Raw genomic sequence first — 20,704 nt, 5'->3', positions numbered from 1 at the left:
AAGTCATGTATAGTTTTAGCACTCACTGTTTCCTCATTCAGTTTGTTCCAGATATCTATCACTCTGTGTGTTCAAGTTCAGCTGAAAGGGAGGGTGTCAGGAGCGAAGGGGTGAGGGAGGGAAATAGTGTCTGCTGGTAAGTGTTGTGATAGGAAAGTATGTGGTACAGTGGCAGAGTGGAGTGGAGCAAAATGCCTTCAAGGTTAATGGGGGCAAAAATGTAACTGAGATAAGAGATATGGGTTTTAGCAAATACATATGGTTTTTGGAGAAAGAAAAGTGAAAAGGAAAGGGAACCTTTTAGGTTTAAATGAGTGTATAAAGAGTTTTGGAAGGAATGTAAATGTAGTGGTGCTGGAGGATCTCAATGCTAGAGAAGGAGATGAGGCAATAGATGGTATAGTTGGAAAGTTTGGGGGGTGCCAATTAAGAATCACAGTGAAGAGATGATGTTGGAGATGAGTTTAGAAAGGGATTTGATGATAGCAAACACAGTGTTTATGTAGATAACTAAGCATAAGTATGCATGAGAAGGGGTGGTGGAAAGATGGGCGATTGAATGGGCAACAATGGACTATGTAATGGTCCCCAAAGGAGGGACTGAAAGTGTTCTGGATGATCATAATTTCAGGGGAGAGAATGAGGGACTTTCAGGTAATTTTTTGTGGAAGGAAAATAAAGATATGAGGAAAAGTGCAGTAGGAGGAAAAGGGTGGAAGGTAAAGAGGTGCCAAGATTTAACAAGATGAATGAGAAGAAAAAGGAAAAGGAATGCTAAGAGAAATTGAGAGAAGAGTGGAAGGTGGTAAAGGGGAAGTAGTAGAAGAGGAATGGATATATTTCAAAGAAGAAATGACAATGTGTTAAGATGGTATGTGGAATGAGGAGGATTGGAGGGAAATGAAGGATGGGTAGTCAATGCTGGGCTGAAAAGGTGAAGGGAGTGGCGGTAAAGAAGAATCAAGCAAATGAAAATAAGTTGCAAGGTAGAACTAGGGAAACATATGAGAAGTACAGGAAGAGAGGAGAATCAAAACATATGGTGAGGAAGGCAAAAGAAGAGTGGAATTAAAATAGTAGAGTAGTTTCAGAGAAATTTGAAAATAATAAATATTTTTTCAAGGAAATGAAGAGAGTGAAAGGGTTTAGTCAGTAAGAGAGGAAAAGGTGAAGGGTGCAGATTGACAGATGTTCATGAAAGTGAAGCCAGCGAGGGGAAGATGGGCGGAGTATTCCTGAAAATTGTTGAATGTGGAGGAAGTTAGGGAACGATTGACTGTGGCAGTGGGAGGAATGAGGATTAGTAGAGGTATTGCGAGAATAACTGGGGAGGAGCAGTGTGGGTTTTGTAACAACACAGTAATAACAATATCAATAAAGAACACCCTACTTGAACAAATTGGAACATTAGCTCAGAAATAACAGAATGGAAGCTTCACTCCAGAAATCAATAGTAACACTGATCACTCAAGACAACCTTTGGTCAAAAAAACATCATATGGTAAAATTAAACTACTAAACCCATTAGAAAGGAACTCAAAAATTCTGGGCCTAATATTTGATACTAGTGCGACTTTCAGCTCATATATCAAAGACCTGACGGCAAAAATCAATAAGAAAACAAACCTGCTAAAATCCATCAATAGCACTGGCTTTCCAACAATTAGCATATCAAATACAATTCACAAGCACTACAGAATGGAGCAGAGAGTAATAACAGGATGCATCACAACCACCCCTATAGGACACTTACATATAACCAAAATCCTCCCAATAGAACATCATATGAAAATGACAAATATAATTCTATGCCAAAACCCTAATACCCTTCACACTACATTTTCACAAGCAATATACTACTCAAAACATCTATAATAACCTAAAACCTATACAATTTAAAACACCCACACAGAAATGCACACACCCAGATAACTAAAGAAGCCCTTCAAGAAAGACCATCTAACTCTATTAGCTCCACACAGAAAACCTCTCCCACATTAGACAGAAACCACACTGGCACACCTGCACTTAGGACACCATCCAGCATTAACCACTTCAGTACGAGTCAAATTCTCGTGTGCAGCATAGGCTGCCATATGAACGATGCATCACACTACTCACATTATAAAATATAAAGTCACTGCTGTAATCCTCATTCTCTTTTACTCTGAGTGATTATAAACACATAAAACATGATCAAACAAGTTCACAGAATCCAGGGGTAACTCATGTTCAACTACAAAAAATATATATGATCAAGAAGCTGATGCATCCTCATGTACCCACTCATGTCTCATGACACCTATGTAGGCGTCATCATACCAAAGTGGTTAAGACAGTATGAACACAGAATAGCTCAGTCACAGATTCAAATTACCCAATATGCAACCAACTGGAACACTTCATACTACAGTGCCCTACACTAACAATCTACAGACAACAACACAATACGTCTCCCCTAAGTGACTTATAATCCTGCCCAGGGCTGTTGATGTTTTCCTAAGGCCACAGGTTTTCTGCACAAGAGACCAGGGGTAACAGATTGATTGACTGATTGAGGATAATATCTTTGTAGTAAAGCACATATACGAAATGTTTTTGGAAAGTTGCAAACATGTTGCTTTGACTTATATGGATCTAGAGACAGCTTATATGGTCAACAAGAAGGCATTGTGGGAGCTATTGTAGATATATAGGATAGGTGGAAAACTGTTAAGAGATGTAAAAAAAATTATGTGAATAGTAGAGCTTTTCTTATGGTTAGGAATGTTGAGAGAGTGATTTGAGGTGAAGGTAAGGATAACCCAGGGTTGTGTGTATATATGAATGGGGTGGTATGGGAGGTATATGCAAAATCGATGGGCAGGGGTTTTGATGAATTTTGTGTCTAATGGATCACTTCCTGGCTGTCAATACACCTTCCCACCTCGGTTCCAAGTAACACTAAATACAGCCTCATCACTCCTTAACACTTGTTGCCACTTTTCCTTATCCCACTGCAGATATTTCTTGCAAAAAGCAACCCTATTTTTCTTCCGTTTACTATCCACCTGCCTCCTGAGCACCTTTAAAGTATGTGAGGTAGTTTACTTGGCATTTCTGTCAACTTTTTCTATTGTGGTGGGTCAGTGTTTCCACAGTCACAGAATTTCTTTGTCCACCGCTGTACGCTGCATAGCAAAACACCTGTTATAGATGCTATTTCCTTATTAGATTTTCCTGCCTTACAGAGTGATGGAACAGCAGCAATCTGTTCATTTGCCAGCGCTTTAACTTTACCCATCACCACACAATCACCACAAACTGTCATGGAAGATGGGTAAAATCCTGGGGCTGGTACGCAACACATGCAGTACATGTGTGCTCACTCTGAATGCCCTGGAGCAACTAATGGTTTCTGAGTGATACATTGCGAAGTCTACGTGTTCACATAGCCACAGCTCGTGCACTAAACAATTTAGCAGATTTGGAATGATACTAGAGGGGTGTAACCAAAAAACAATAAAATGTCTGGCACTGTCCCTCTCGTGCCTAACATTTTGACTTAGACTGTATATAGATAGTTTGCATAGTTTATGAGTTTACAGGATGTGAGGCAAGTGTAAGAGCCTGTTTTTTTTTTTTTTTAATGTCTATAGCTAATAGGAGAAACTAGAGGGCAGGCATTGGTGTAGTGACCTTATGTGGAAGAGAGAGAGAGAGAGAGAGAGAGAGAGAGAGAGAGAGAGAGAGAGAGAGACTCCCTAGCCCAGTTCATAGACCAGGTGCTGGTCCCTCAGGGCTACACTCCTTGAGGAGAGTAAGGAATGGGACTCAACAAGTGTTGCTCCATTCCTGTATACTACAATTATATAAAAATATACACACTAATGGATCAACTAATAAACCTCGATGTCAGGAAATCACACAGCCCAGATGGAATTGCAAACTGGATACTAAAAGAATGTAAAGAAGAACTACTGGACAAAATATATATAATAAGTTGCTCACTCAAAGAAGGAAAAATACCAAAAGACTGGAAAAATGCCAATATTTTACCAATATGTAAAAGAGGAAACAAGACCCAACAAATTACAGACCAGTTTCCCTTATAAGCACTGTAGCCAAGATTTGTGAAAAAGTTATTAAGAATAAATGGATAAAACATCTGGACGAAAACAACATACTAAACAAGAGACAATTTGATGTAGATGCATAAATACTTGGAATAGTTTAGAAGGTGATACAGCCCAAACTGGAACAATATATGATTTTAAATCTACATACCATATATACTCGTCTATAGGTCGAAATCTTAAGGAATTTTTTTTAGGCCAAAACCTAGGGGTCGACCTATACACAAGTAATAATCTTGTTAGGTTGAAATCCAGACATGACAAGAAAGGCTAGGAAGAACTCTTACCTTTTCTTTAGGTTCAGAAATCAAAATATTTACCTACTAGTTACTACCAGTAAACAATGGGGACATAAAATACACGGTACGTACCAAAACATGTGAAATTCCTTCTAGATACGGTAACCCCATACGGAATACGATAAACACCGGCTTTGGTGCCCGGTCTTTGGTTGTTGTGTATTTTCATCTTCGTGATGTCTTTTATCGTCCTGTTGTCTGGCACACTACTTCCAAATTGGTGGTTCTTAAAATGTGTCAGGTTGGTGGCAACGTCACTGGTTGGCAACACGAGACATCTTGTGCTGTCCTGCTGCACAACAAGACGTCTCATGTTGCCAACCAGCGACGTTGCCGCCAACCTGACACATATTTTAAGAACCACCAATTTGGAAGTAGTGTGCCAGACAAGCAGGACGATAAAAGACATCACGAAGACGAAAATACACAACAACCAAACACCGGGCACCAAAGCTGGTGTTTATCATATTCCGCGTTAAGGATGTGATAAAGTTTACATCGGAGAAACGTCACGCGACCTGAATACACGAATACGTGAACACCGTTACGACGTCAGGCATGATGTCACCACCCATGCATGTGTGACACATACAAACAAGGAAAACCGTCTTATGGACTGGAAGAATGCAGAGCTGCTGATACGAGAACCAGACAAAATCCGCAGGAAGTGTTTAGAAGCAGCGATCATTCAAGGAACGAACACTACTGAACAAAATAGGGGCATGTTCAACATCTCGCCCCACATAATTCCCCTAATACCCATGGCCAGCAAAATGTTTTTAAATATTTAAACCACCCTTTGTGAACATTTTGCCCACGGATGTTTGGGCTAGCATTCTCAACCTTTCCCAGCGTTCAATCCCCCTCCTCCTCCTCCTCCTCCTCCTCTCCCTTCCCCCTACTTCCTTTCTCTCCCTGTTCCCTCCTTTCCCTTTATTTAATCTCAAGGCTGTAATAAGCGAAACGTATTACAAATAAAGGCTCCATCCTCATATGGTGTTTAACTCGTCAGTCTTGTCGGCAACTGCTACTTTCATGAAAAAAAAAATTGGTAATCTGTTCAAGTTTTTCACTCTGCTGAAATAGCAACTTCAGTGAAACTTATTAGATATTAAAATCAGTGAACTTGAAAAAATCATAAACCAAAATACATCAGAATTAATGAAGTGAAAAAACCATAATAATCAATTGCTATACCAGGCAAGCCATGCCACTTCAAAGCATTAAGACAGTGGAATGCTCACAGCACCAAAACAAAAACAAGCCACTCGACCTATACATGAGGTATATGGAAAATTCCAGATTTTTTGGCCAAAAATGGGGGGTCGACCTTTACACGAGATCGACCTATAGACGAGTATATACGGTACATATACCAAAGGCTTTTTCCCCCTTACAAGGGAGGTAGCCAAAAAACAAAGGCATAAAAACCACTCCCACCCATTCCATCCCCACATACTCCACTCAGATTTATCCCATTCCCACCCTCTTTTCTTGTTTCCTCCTAGATGACTGGTCATCCCTGCATCTAACCCACTGCCCTGGGTCAGAACTGGTGTTGCAACACAGCACATCCACATCAAGGCCACTTCATTACATTGGCAACCCCCCCTCTCCATCTGCAAAACGAAATTCATCAAGAAGCTACAAAAAAAGGTGCAGCAAGATCCAGGCAATGCAATGCAGACCATGGTGAGAGAGATGGGCATTGGAGTGGTGATTATGAAGAAAGCACAAGAGGTACAAGGGCCAACTACTCACTGCCAAGGCCCAAGAAAACCACCTTACAAAAGCCAAAAACCACCTTACAAAAGCCAAGAAACTCCTCAACAAGTTCAAACATCCAGTCAAGCCGGAGATGCTCTGGGTCTTCTCAGATGAGAAGAACTTCTGCCAGGACCAGCTGCACAAAGTACAAAACAACAGGTGGTTAGCCTACAGTCCACATGAAGTCCTATGCTTCATGAAGACCAAGTTCCCTCAAACCGTATTTACCTACCTAGGCCTAGTTGTATTATACACGAAGGGAGCTATGCTTGTAGTGACTCGTCTTTGTATCTTTCAGCATCTAGTTTGTTCTTAAATTCCTGTATGATTTTTGCGCATACTATTTTTTAATCCAATTTGTTTCAGACATCCACCATTCTGTGTGTGAAACTATTCTTTATTTTCAGATATCTTCTATAAATATCCTTTTTGAGCTTTTTCATATCTTGTTTTTCTTCTATCCCACTTTAACCACTTCCATACGGTGACGCCTACGTAGGCGGCATGAAGAGCAAGGGGGTACTCGATGATGCCGACGTCGCCATCTTGATTATATTTATTGTAGTCGTACCTACGTAACTTTCATTCTCTCTAAACTGGCTTCATCATATTTTCTATGGTTATCAAAATACACGGGTGAAAGAGAATGAACGATTGAGCACTGACTTTATTTTTTATAATGCACTTATTATGACGCAACATCGCACGTCGGGCAGCTAATGCTGCCAGACATGCAATGTGCCCCGGAGTGAAGAGGTTAATAAATCTTCTCTGTCAAGGACTTCCATGTGTTTCATGATTCTGTAAATGGCCAGTAGATCTCTTTCTCTTCTTTGTTACAGGGTTGTTGTTGTCGTTCCCTAGACTGTCTGTCCGAGCAGTCCCGTCTCCCCAAGGAATGCCATAGCCGAAACTGGGTTTTCCCACAAATCCTTTATAGAGCGTATGTTGTGTTGTTTGCGTGTATGACTGTGTATAATGCAGTCTTCCATTATGTGTTGTATGGTATGGGGTGAAGTGTTACATCCTGGGCAGCTGTTCACAATGCGGTCATCCAGGGTTGGTAGTTCCAGTTTGGACAATCTTTGTTCATATGTCAATTTTGAAAGTGCGGGTGCCATCTTTGTCATTGCTCTTTGGATTCTCTCTAATTATTTTATATTCTTTTTTGTGATAGTCTTTGGGTGTGTTTCCAGCAAAGGCCACGTCATTCCGCCCCACATCTTTGAAAAGGGACTCTGACTCACTTCTGATGACTATATTGAGATGCTGTCCACTGTTGTCAAGCAACAGGTGGAGAGTGTGGCTGTGGGAAGACCATATGTGTGGCAGCAGAACTCAGCTCCATGTCACACCTCTGGGAAAACCCAGAAATGGCTGTCTGTGAACTTCTATGACTTCTCCAGTTTTTTGCCACTATTGTCCATTTCCATACTTGCATTTTTTGGTATTAAACTTCATTTCCCATTCTTTCCTCCATGCAAAAATAGTGTTTAGATAAGTTTGCAATGGTCTAACATCCTTCTCATCTTTCAATCTTTTCATGATTTTTGTGTGATCTGTAAACATGTTGGCATAACTTGTTCCTTCCATCATGTCACTGACATAGACAAGAAACATTATTGGTGCAAGCACTGAACCTTGTGGAACTCCACTCATTACTGCTCTCCATCTTGACATCTTATCCTTTACTACTGTCCTCATGTATCTTTCCTTCAAAAAATCTTTCATCCATTCTAGTAGTTTGTCTCTCCATCCTCCGTGCTTCAATTTTCACAGTTGACTGTGAGGTACTTTATCAAATGTCTTCTCTATCTAGGTACATGTAGTGCACCCCACCCCTCTCTTTCTTAAGAACATAAGAATGAAGGAGACTGCAAGAGACCATAAGACCTACACTGGGCAGTTCCATGTTCATTACCACTTGTCATCCCCATCCATAAAGTTGTCTATCTTTGTATCTTTCAGCATCAAGTTTGTTCTTAAATTCTTGTATAGTTTTTGCACACACTGTTGCCTCATCCAATTTGTTCCAGACATACACCACTCTGTGTGGGAAACTAATCTTTTTTCAGATCTCTTCTATAACTATCCTTTTTGAGTTTCTTTTCATGTCCTCTTGTTTTTCTCTTATACCACTTTAATAAATTATCTTTGTCAAAGACTTCCATCCCTTTCATAATTCTGTAAATGGTCAGTAGATCTCCTCTTTCTCTTCTTTGTTCCAGGGTTGGTAGTTCCAGTTTGGACAATCTTTGTTCGTATGTCAATTTAGAGAGTGTTGGTGCCATCTTTGTCGTTGCTCTTTGAATTCTTTCTAATTTCTTTATATTCTTTTTAGTACTGGGTGTCTTATCAGTGTAACTAATATTTTCTTTACCATTTCCTCATCCAAATAGTCAAAGGCCACTTTCACTGATCTTGGTTAAATTGAATGTTTCTCTGACTATTTTGTTGATATGCTTGTCTGGTGACGTCTCTGCTGATACTTACTCCTAGGTCCTTTTCCAAAAAATTTTTTTTAACTTCTTTTGTAACAATTTTATATTGCCCTGATATTCTATTTTTACTTTTTCAAAACTCCATTATACTACATTTCTTGATGTTGAAGTTCACTTACCACTTTTGACTCCATCCCCAGACTTTATCCAGGTCTTTCTGTAGTGGTTCACAGTCTTCCTCTTTACTTACTTTCTTTAGTAGTTTTGCATCATCTGCAAAGAAGTTCATATAACATTCCACACCTTCATTCATGTCATTTATATATATGGCAAACATTATCAGAGCTAATACAGAACCTTGTGGGACTCCACTTATCATTTTTCTCCCGTTCAAGAAATCTTCAATCCATTCCAATAACTTTCCTTATATACCACCTATTGTTTCAATTTTTCTTGGTAGCTTTTTGTGTGGTACTTTATCAAATGCTTTTTATAGATCCAGGAAAGCACAATTGGCCCATCTGTCCCTTGCTTGCATTATTTCTATTAGCCTCGAGTAAAAGCAAATCAAGTTAGTGGCACATGATCTTCCATGTATAAATCCTAACTGTTTTGGATTCAGTATATTATTTTCTTCCAGATGTTTAATCCATCTACTTTTAACTTTTTCACATATTTTTGCTATTGTATTTACCTAGTTGCATCATATGGGAAGGGAGCTATGCTCATCGTGACCCATCTTTGTATCTCTTAGCATCAAGTTTTTTCTTAAAATCTTGAATAGTATTTACCTAGTTGTAATATACGGGAGGGGAGCTATGCTCGTGGTAACCCGTCTTTGTATCTCTCTGCATCAAGTTTGATCTTAAAATCTTGTATAGTGTTTGCACATACTGTTTTGATGTCTAATTTGTTCCATGTATTAATCGCTCTGTGTGGGAAACTGTTCCTTTTCAAATTTTTTCTATAACTATCTTTTTTCAGGTTTTTTTCCGTGTCCTCTCCTTTTACTGTTGTCCCACACTAACAGGTCGTTCCTGTCTAAAACTTCCATTCCTTTCATTATTCTGTAGATAGTCAGCAAATCTCCTCTTTCTCTTCTTTGTTCCAGAGTTGGTAGGTTCAGTTTGGATAGTCTTTGCTCATATATTAGTTCGGCAAGAGTTGGTGCTAGTTTGGTTGTCGCTCTTTGTAATCTTTCTAGTTTCTTAATATTCTTTTTGGTACTGGGTGTCCAAAGTGATGCTGCGTACTCAAGTTTTGGTCTTATTAGTGTAGTTAGTATTTTCTTTATCATTTCTTCATCCATATAAGTAAATGCCACTTTGATTGACCTCAATAAATTGTAGGTTTCTCCGAATATTTTATTTATATGCTTATCAGGTTTCATGTCCTTTCCAATCATCACTCCAAGATCTTTTTCAGAGTTTGCTTTTTTATTTTTTCTTCTCTAATTCTGTAATCTTTTGATATTCTGTTTTTACTCTTTCCAAATTCCATTATACTGTATTTCTTTACATTAAATTTCACTTCCCACTTTTGAGTCCAATTCCATATCGTGTCCAGATCTTGTTGCAATGAGTTGCAGTCCTCTTCCGTTTTTACCTTCTTAACCTCTTCACTACGGGGCACATCGCACGTCTGGCAGCATTAGCTGCCCGACGTGCAATGTTGCGTCATAATAATAGCATTATAAAAAAATTAAAGTCAGTGCTCAATCGTTCGTTCTCTCTCACCCATGTATTTTGATAACCATAGAAAACTGATGAAGCCAGTTTAGAGAGAATGAAAATTATGTAGGTACGACTACAATAAATATTATCAAGATGGCGACGTCGGCAACATAGAGTACCCAATTGCTTCTCATGCCGCCTACGTAGGCGTCACCGTATGGAAATGGTTAAGTAATTTTACATCATCTGCAAAAAAATTCATATAGCACTCCACACCTTCATTCATGTCATTAATGTATACGGCGAACATGATTGGGGCCAGTACCGTTCCTTGCGGGACACCGCTTTTTACTTCTTCCCAGTTGGAGAATTTTTCTCTAATTACAACTCTCATTTTCCTCCCAATCAGGAAGTCTTCCATCCATTCCAATAATTTTCCTCTGATGCCACCCTTTGACTCTATCTTATTTATTAGTTTCCTATGAGGTACCTTATCGAATGCCTTTTGCAGGTCCAGAAAAGCACAGTCCGCCCATCCATCTCTTTCTTGTATTATGTCTACTAATCTTGAGTAAAAGCAGATCAGATTTGTTGTACATGATCTCCCTTGTCTGAATCCAAATTGATTTGGGTTCAGTATAGATTTTTTTTTTCCAGGTATTTAACCCATCTGTTTTTGACAACTCTTTCACAAATTTTTGCTATTGTGCTTGTTAGTGAGACCGGTCTGTAGTTAGATGGATCTTCTTTATCACCTCCCTTATAAATTGGTACAATGTTTGCCTTTTTCCAGTCCAATGGTACTTTTCCTTAAGTGAGGATTTAATTATATTATATATTTTGTCAGTTAATTCCTCCATACATTCCTTCAGTATCCAGTTTGCAATTCCGTCTGGGCCATGTGATTTTCTGACATCAAGGGTTTTAATTTGATCACCGATTTCTTTTTGTGTTACGTTTATTTCTTTCATTGCTGGGGATAATCCTCTCTCTCTATCTACACTGTTAGGCGAGTTTTCTATTGTGAATACTGATCTGAAGTGGTTGTTCATAATTTCAGCCATTTCCAGTTCTTCTGTATATTCCTTTTTATCTTGGTGCAGTTTTTCTATTTCTTGTTTGTTTTTCAGTTTTCCAAGTACATACTTGTAAAATAGTTTGCACACACATGTATGTGTGTATATGTAGAGGGGGGATGTCCCCCTGTCCCCACACAAACAAGGCACTTGGCCATATGCACTAACAAGAGTCAATTTCCAATCTCACCTTCACCAACATTATCCTTGATGATACTTCCCTTCACTTCACCATGCAATTACTTAATTTATCACTTACCAATGGTATCACTATGAGGAGACACTAAGATCACTAAATCTGCCAATATTGAAAAATAGAAGAGAAAGAGGTGATATGATTATAGTATTCAGGTCACTTGAGGGGGATAGATTACAGTGACACAAGAGATCTCTTTAGGATAGGAAGACTAAAATGTTATAAGATAAATTAAGGAAGACTCCATGTCTATAGGATGAGAGAAACATATGGAAAAAAAAATTAATAAGATAAAGGAGGCAAAAAGGAGAGCAGATATAGATGGAGGAAGAGTATGACAGAAAATTTTGATAGTAATAAAAAGATGTTTTGGAAGGAAATTAAGAGAGGAAGGGAAAGCAAATTAAGTAGAGAAGGAAAGGTAAAAAGTGCAGATGGAGAGATGATAACTGAAGAGGCATCAGTAAGAGGAAGATGGGTAGAGTATTTTAGGGAGTTACTAAATGTGGAGGATAGGGAAGGAATGGTGATTGCAGTGGGAGGTGCTAAGAAAATAAGTTATGGATGAGGAAAATATGGTAGAAATAAGAAAAGATGAGGTGAAAGCAGTTATTAAAATTATGACAGCAGGTAAAGCATCTGGGTTAGATGGGTGTCTGAAAAAGGGAGGTACAGTGATGGTGGACTGGCTGGCGAGGTTGTTTAATGTTTGTCTAAAGGAGGGTAGAGTGCCAGAGGACTGGAGGAGTCCCTGTATACTTCTGCTATACAATAGAAAAGGGGACAAATGTAAGCATACTAGTTTCAGAGGGATCAGTTTGTTGAGTATAGTTGGGGAGGCTTATGGTAGGTTTTTGATTGAGAGGATTTGGAGATGAACCGAGGTAGTAATTGATGAGGAACAGAGTGTGTTTAGGAAAGGTAGTGGTTGTGTGGATCAAGTCTTTGTGGTAAGACATATGTGAGAAAGCTTTAGCAATGGGTAAGAATATTTTTTGGGGGCTTTTATGGATATGGAAAAGGCTTATGACAGGATAGACAGGAAGGCAATGTGGGTGGTTCTGCAGATATATGGAATCATTGGGAAGCTGTTAAGGGCAGTCAAGAGTTTTTATGAGAGTAGTAGAACCTGTGTTAGAATTAGAAGTGGAGAGCGAGTGGTTTAAGGTCAAAGTGGGACTTCGCCAAGAATGTGTCATGTCACTGTGGTTGTTTAATATGTACATGGATGGGGTGGTGTGGGAGGTAAATACAAGGGTAATGGGCAGGGGATTCAAGATGGTTAAAGAAAATGGAGAAAAGTGGGAGGTAAGCTAGCTGTTTGCTGATGACACTGCACTAGTGGCAGGAACAGATGGGGATTAAGGGAGCATCGCCAGCAATCATTTGAAAAATTCAGGTACATGAGCGACTTTTAGGTAAACATTTCAAAAGAATCTCTATGATGGTGGCAACACTCATACATAGTTATACAGCTGTATTTCATTTCTATTTTCTATACAGAATAAAATAGATAAAATATTGGGAACCTCTGGCAACCCCACTGCATAAAAAAAATTCTGTATATTGAAATAGTATCAACATTTCTATAGCTATTTCATTTTTTGCTACAGAATTATGTTTATGGAGATATTTAGCAACTCCTTCCACCAGCATACCCCACAAAGACAGTGGACAGGACATCAGTACTCTTCCAAAGGTCAAAGGTGATTTTGCTCCTGGCACTCTCACCGTACACCACAATTTTGATTCCTAGCCCTGTATTGTTGCTGTGATCATGGGAAAATTAACAAGAAGCAAGAAAGTGAAGTGGCAGAATATAGAGAGGGCCCATGAGTGCCTGAAAAAGACAGAAGGAAAAAGAAAGAACAAGGAGGAAAGCATCACAGCTGCACCCAGCACTCCGCAAGCATCTACTAGCCACGCCCACCTTACACCTCCTCCACCCATAACACACCACTCACCCTCACCTCATACCTCATCAGCAAAGAAGAGCAAATTGGAGATTTGCAATACACTGCAACCATCAAACAAAAAATTGTTGTGAAAATTTAAATCCCCCGTCTTGTAAAGTTTATGTTTTTGTTCTTTCTGTTATAATATCTTCAGTTGTTCTTTATGGATTTTTGTCATTTTTGTTTCATTTGAAAGAAAACACCATGCTCTTTATTTTCTACAGTAAAAAAAAATAAAAGAAATTAGAATTTATTTTTCTTATTTATGAAATCTGAATTTTGCAGCATTTTTTTTTATTATTCAGAGAAACAAATTAATAAATAATCAGAGGTTTAAATTGATAAAATGTATTTAATAATTTTTGTTCCCTAGACTCTAAGCTTTCATTTCATACCAAGCTGAATGTGGAAGGATTTTCCATTAAGCAATTAGAGCTTCAGTATATCTTCACTATGCTTTATACATACATGGGAGGAACACAATATCCTGAGGAATTATACACTAATGTGAGGGGAAATTATACCTAAGTTCATTAAGTACATATTTGAAAATTTAATTTCATCTACTCTATAAAGTGATGCAACACTCCCTCAAAGAATCTAGTGATGGAGTTTGGGAAAGTATGCAAGAGGAGAAAGTTAAAGGTAGATGTGGGTAAAATTAAGGTGATGAGATGTACAAGGAGAGAGGATGGCAGCAAATTAGAAATGAGTATTAAAGGAGAAATACTTGGGGTCACATGTGGTGAGAAAAGGAGTGGAGGTGGAGGTAGATTGTAGATTGAGGGAAGCAAGTAAATGCCGTGGAGGATTAAAAAGTAAAAAGTGTATTGAGAAATAGACATTTGGGAATGGATGCTATGAGGACATTGTATGAAGGGGTGACTGTGCCAACAGCACTGTATGGGGCTGAGGCATGGAACATAAAAGAGGAAGAGTTTAAATGTATTTACCTAGTTGTATTTCATGGGATGAGAGCTATGCTCGTAGTGACCCGTTTTCATATCTCTCCACATCCAATTTATTCTTAAAATTGTGTATAGTTTTGGCATTCACTGTTTCTCTGTTCAGTTTGTTCCACACATCAATCACTCTATGTAAGAAGCTATTCTTTTTCAGGTTTCTTCTGTAGCTGTCTTTCTTTAGTTTCTTTTTGTGTCCTCTTGTTTCTCTTCTGTCCCACTTTAATAAGTCGTCTCTGTCAAGAATTTCCATCCCTTTCATAATTCTGAAAATGGTCAACAAATTGCCTCTTTCTCTTCTCTGTTCCAGTGATGACAGATGTAATTTTTCCAATCTTTGTTCGTATGTCAGGTTTGTCAGTGTAGGCACCAACTTTGTCGCTCTTTGTATTTTTTCTTTATGTTCTTCTTTGTGCTAGGTGCACATTGTGTTGCAGCATATTCTAGTTTAGGTCTTATCAGTGTAACAACTATTTTTTTAACCATCTCCTCATCTATGTTGTAAGTTGTAAGTTCTCTCCAAATAATTGATTGACATGTTTATCAGGTGTCAAGTCATTTGAAATGATTACTCCCAGGTCCCTGTCTGAATTGACTTTTTTGACTTCTTTGTTTCCAATTTTGTACTGTCCCGATACTCTATTTTTACTTTTTCCAAATTCCATTATGCTAAATTTTTTAATGTTGAAATTCATCTCACTTTTCCGACTCCATTCCCATATTCTATCTAGGTCTTTTGTAGCGATATGCAATCTTCTTCTGTTCTTACTCTCGAGTAATTTGGCATCGTCAGCAAAGAAGTTCATATAACAGTTTATTCCCTCATCCATATAATTTATATACAGACGCTCAACTTACGTTTTAGTTACGTTCCGAACGGCCGAACGTAAGTTGAAAATGAACGTAAGTTGTTACTGTACTATACATCCGTAAATTCTATTACCGTATCTTATAAAACACCCCTAAATCATTAGTTATACACATAACATTGTAAAATAATAACATTAATTTCAAATAGATTAAATTCAAGCAACATAAATTGAGATGGTGGAGGAGGAGGGGGAGGAGGAGGAGGAGGCAAGGCACGTTCAGTCTGTCGTCCATGTAAACAATGGATGCAGCATCATGCGTAAGTATCGTTTGAACTACGGAGAGCGCGCTAAACTAAAAAAGTCACTAAAAAAAAAATACGATTTTTTTTTTTTTTTTTTTTACAGTCATTTCAAACGTAAAATCGAAAAAACGTAAAACGAATAAACGTAAGTAGAGGAGCGTCTGTATATGGCAAACATTAAAGGAACCAGTACAGAGCCTTGTGGGATGCCACTTTTCACATCTTCCCAGTTCGAATTTTTGTCTCTAAGTACCACTCTCATTTTTCTCCCAGTTAAGAAATCCTTCATCCATTCCAGCAGCAGAGTGAGAACTGAGGTGAGGAGGAGAGTGGGGTGTGGAAATGGAGATGGGAGATAGGGTTGATTAAGGAGTATCAGGATGGTTTGGATACATGGAAAGAATGAGTGAAGAAAGATTAGTAAAAGAAGTGTGGAAGGCAGAGGTGAATGGAGGGTACATCGGGATGACTGAGGATAAGATGGATGGATGGGGTAAAAGGGGCTCTGAGAAAGGGGGGATGTCTGTTGAGGAAGGGAGAAGGCAGAAGATAGAGGTGAGTAAAAATGACTGTGTATGGATGATACTGTGATGCATGGAAGGGCAAGAGTGGGGGATGGGGGTTAGGGAGTGGTTATGTATTTATTTACCTAGTTGCATTATATGGGAAGGGGGCTATGCTTGTACTGACCCATCTTTTTATCTCTCAGCATCTAGTTTGTTCTTAAATTCTTGTATGGTTTTTGCACATACTATTTTTTCATCCAATTTGTTCCAGATATCTATCACTCTGTGTGGAAATCTATTCTTTTTTAGATCTCTTCTATAACTATCCTTCTTGAGTTTCATTTTGTGTCCTCTTGTTTTTCTTCTGTCCCACTTTAATAAATCATCTCTGTCAAGGACTTCCATACCTTTCATGATTCTGTAAATGGTCAGTAGATCTCCTCTTTCTCTTCTCTGTTCCAGGGTTGTTAGTTCCAGTTTGGACAATCTTTGTTCATATGTCAATTTTGAAAGTGTTGGTGTCATCTTTGTCATTGCTCTTTGGATTCTTTCTAATTTCTTTATATTCTTTTTTGTGTTAGGTGTCCACAGTGTTGCAGTGTACTCCAATTTTGGTCTTATCAGTGTAACTAATATTTTCTTTACCATTTCCTCATCCATGTAGTTAATGGCTACCTTTATTGTTCTTAGTAAATTGTAGGTGTGAATGATATTTTGACGCAGCCTGAAGGGATTTTTCCCTGTCTTTAATGTTACTTGCTTCTGACCCAGGGCAATGAATGAGGTGCAGGGATGACCTGTCATCCAGGAGGAAACAAGGTGAGAGAGAGGGTGGGAGGGATGGTGAATGGGGGTGGAATGGGCGGGGATGAAAAGGGTGGGAGTGGAATTATGCCTGTTGACTTTGGCTACCTCCCTTGTAAGGGGGAAAAAGCCCTTGGTATATGAATATACATTTCTAAAGTATGTGAAGAAATGCAATTTTCTGTATAGGTGCATAAATACTTGGAATAGCTTAGGAGATATAGCCTAAGATGGAACAATACCTGAATTCAAATCTAAATATAATAACTGGAAAAAAGGATATAGCCCAAATTGGAACCATATATGAATTTGAACCTATAATAAAATGAGGAGAAGGAGACAGGACCCCATAAGCATTGCTCCTTTCCTATACTCTACAATTAGGTAAATATTACTTCTCTCCTTTATCTTCTTGCCACTCTATTACATATTTTTTTTTAACAAAAACACTACCAATCTCTTCCCTTTTGCTCTCACCCATACCACAACCACACATATTCAATGCTCCAATTACTAGAGTTATGGCTGGAGTACCCCTCCCAGACCCTATTTTGCCTTGATTCTTTACTGGAGTGGAGGAAATACAAGCAGGAGTCCCTGGTTTCCTCGGCTTTTCCCATTTAGTCATCTTCTATGATATGTACGAAGAGATTGGAAAAAGAAGAGGTGGAGCCTTTAAAGTGATGAAGGATAAGTTCAAAGAGACAGAAGCAAGGAAGGACAGCAATTTAAAAAATTATCTCATCATTACTTTTTGAGTAGAGATTTTTCTATAGGCCTACCATTGTCAATTGATGTGTGGCTCTGGTCCATAGGGGTGACCCAAGATAATCCCTAAAATACTGACTGCATGTAACCAAGCAGTTATTTTGGTTGCAAATGTGCTATTGGAGTCCCATCTCAATTCATCCATTTATCAAACTTTGCCTTAAATTCATTTGTAATGTCCACCTGTGTGTGATCTTTGTGTTTGTATCTAGGTAGAATTATAATGCATAAAAAGATGTAAATATATAAAGAGAATAAACACAAATACACTACTTGTATGTGAGGCAAGAATTAACATCATCAACAATCACTTAAAAAATTAGAACTAAAGAGTGTAAAACACACCTGATTCTAAACGAGGAAAGTAAAGTTACAACTTCTGTGGCCCCAATCCATTTTCTTGTGTTGGAAAGTTTGCCACCAAGCTGCTCACAGCCCTGAAATGTCAAGCTAAATATGTTGACAAACAAAATAAAAAATAAATGTTAGAAGTATAAATGCTTCTAATACATATTCCAGCTTTTGACAAGTAAGCACATACAGCAGCAGTACTAGTACAGAGTTTGTAATATCAAAGATGCTATTCCCTAAGAAATAGGTTTAACAAAATTTCTAATTAATAATTCTAAAACAATATATTTTTCTTGTAAATCTAGAAATATAAAGTCTATCTGCATGATACATTAGAACTGTGACAAGAATCAAACATAATTCAAACCATTATGTAACAGGTCTAAGCTTTGGAGATGAACCTCCCAATATCTGTCCATTGGAACCACCTTACGAAAGTATCTATCTAATCCTTACCTTATCATTTATGTATAATATTAGTTTTCTTGTGGGAACTATGAAAGGTAATCAACCCCCTTCTGCATCAGATGGCACTTTTCCTTTTATCATAGCTATCACCAGCCTGGGACCAATGATGATACTTAATTGTGGTGGCCCTGCAAGATGGACAGAAAAGCTGTCCATTTTCAAAACACATCAACCCTCTCACCTCCATCAGGAAGTGCAGCCCTGAGGAGTTGGCATGATACTTGGTCTCTGAACTGAGCCCAAGATCTCCATCAACTTCAACTATATTTTTTACTCCTTTCTGTACATAAAGCTGACAACCAATAGCTGCTCACACTTTCTTATTACTTTTAGACAATGACAGAAACAGCTATGAGGTTGCAGGTTTTTCACTCAGTGAAACTTGAGTCAACAATTATCATTATCATTATCTCTATGGTACCCTTTCCATAGAGGGTGGCACTTTTTTATTCTGGTTGCTGGCAGGATGTTTTATTCATCTTCATGGTACCCCATCAGTGGCATAGGGAATATCACCACTAAATAAAGTGACAGACTCAGAATCTACAATGACTACATTAAAAAAAATAATAATAATAAAATAAAATAAATAAATAATAATAATAATAATAAATAAAAAAAATAAAAAATAAATAAATAAAATAAAATAAATAATAATATATAAAAAAATAAATAAGATGAGTAATATGTTGAAGCTACCTTTTTAAGGAAAAACTGCTTCATGATAGGAAAAAAGACCAGAGTGGCATCCACAATGACTTCTTGATTTGTAATCCAGGTCTAAGAACTTGATCTTTCCCCCATTCTTAAGTTTTCTCCTTCCTCAGTTATGCAGGGCATGTGGCAGGCACCCATATTCCTCATCCTACTAGTCTGTATCAGTGAAATTAATCTAAGACCTCACTAACAACCCTATAACAACTGATCCAAACACAGAGAAACACTTCAATACAATACAGATGTGAATAATAATAATAATAATTTTCCTTCTATATTTTAAGAAGACTTGAAAGAAAACTTCATCTATTGGATCTCTTATCTGTTCTCCAAACCAATGCTCTCAATGAAGCATACAATTCCACAACAATGCCAGACTCAACATTCTACAGGTAAACCTATTGAAAGGGTGTCAGTACCATGTCCCCACACATGTCATGGAAGGTGACTAAATGGGCCAGAGTGAGGGAACTTGGGATCCCACTCTTTGTATTTTTCTCCTGCAAAGAGTCAAGGCAAAAGAGGATGTGAGAGGACTCCAACCAAAACCCTAATAACTGGGCTAGTAAAAATGTGAGGATGTGGAACAGATAAGAGCAAATGGGAAGAGACTGTGTTTGCAAGAAGATGGATGTGTCAGCATTGAGTGAAACTAAACTGAAAGAGAAAGATTAAATAGTTTGGTAGGGAAGGTATTAGGAGTGGCAAAGTGATGGAGGGAAGAAATGATACTGTATTTATGTAATTGTAGTATATAGGAAAGAAGCAATATGCAATGGATCCCCTCTACTCTCCAATATATCATACCTAGCCTAAATTTATGTACAGTTCCAACTTAGTCTACTGTATATCCTTCATTTCCTATTATATCTAGATTTGAATTCATATATTGTTCCAGCTTGTAAATGAGATGTGTGTGATTGAGTAGAAATAAATGAGATGTGTGTGATTGAGTAGAAATAAATGTTATCAAAGATGTGGATAAGATTGGGATAGGACATATGGTTATTTGTGTGTATGGCCCTGATAGTGAGAAAAGGAGAGAAAACCATTTTGGAATTATTTAAATAACTGTAGGGAGATTTTTAGGAGGAATGAGAATCTATTGGTGTTGGGTATTTATAACCACTTCAGTACAAGTCAAATTCTTAAACGCAGCATCGGCTGCCATATGTATGATGCATCACACTACTCACATTATAAAATATAAAGTCACTGCTGTATTACTAGTTCTCTTTTACTCTGAGTGATAATAAACACAGAAAACATCAAACCAGTTCACACAATCCAGGGGTAGCATGTACAACAATAAAAAAATATAATCAAGATGCCAATGCCGGCATCCTCGTGTACCCACTCACGCCTCATGGTGCCTATGTAGGCATCATTGTACCAAAGTGGTTAGTGCTTGAGGTGATAAGCCAGGAGATGGAGTGTTGGGGAGGTATGGTGTGGCAGGAAGAAACAATGAAGGAGAAATGGAGATGTGTAA

The 20,704-nt window shown here is 38.1% G+C and overlaps 1 protein-coding gene across 1 annotated transcript in view; it reads right to left on the bottom strand.

Annotated features, from left to right (window-relative positions):
* The window catches only part of LOC143020302 (zinc finger-containing ubiquitin peptidase 1-like), a 253,045-nt gene that overhangs the window by 99,441 nt on the left and 132,900 nt on the right, over window positions 1–20,704 (bottom strand). Inside the window, exon 8 of the mRNA XM_076176566.1 lies at window positions 18,022–18,113. Coding sequence (XP_076032681.1) covers window positions 18,022–18,113 — 92 coding nt within the window. The remainder of the gene's footprint in view (window positions 1–18,021; window positions 18,114–20,704) is intronic.

The sequence above is a fragment of the Oratosquilla oratoria genome, chromosome 39 (genome assembly GCF_046742065.1).
Source record: "Oratosquilla oratoria isolate Oo_2021 chromosome 39, ASM4674206v1, whole genome shotgun sequence".
In the NCBI taxonomy this organism is placed as follows: Eukaryota; Metazoa; Arthropoda; class Malacostraca; order Stomatopoda; family Squillidae; genus Oratosquilla; species Oratosquilla oratoria.
Note: the sequence above shows the minus strand (reverse complement) of the source record. Positions and strands in the feature narration are given on the sequence as shown.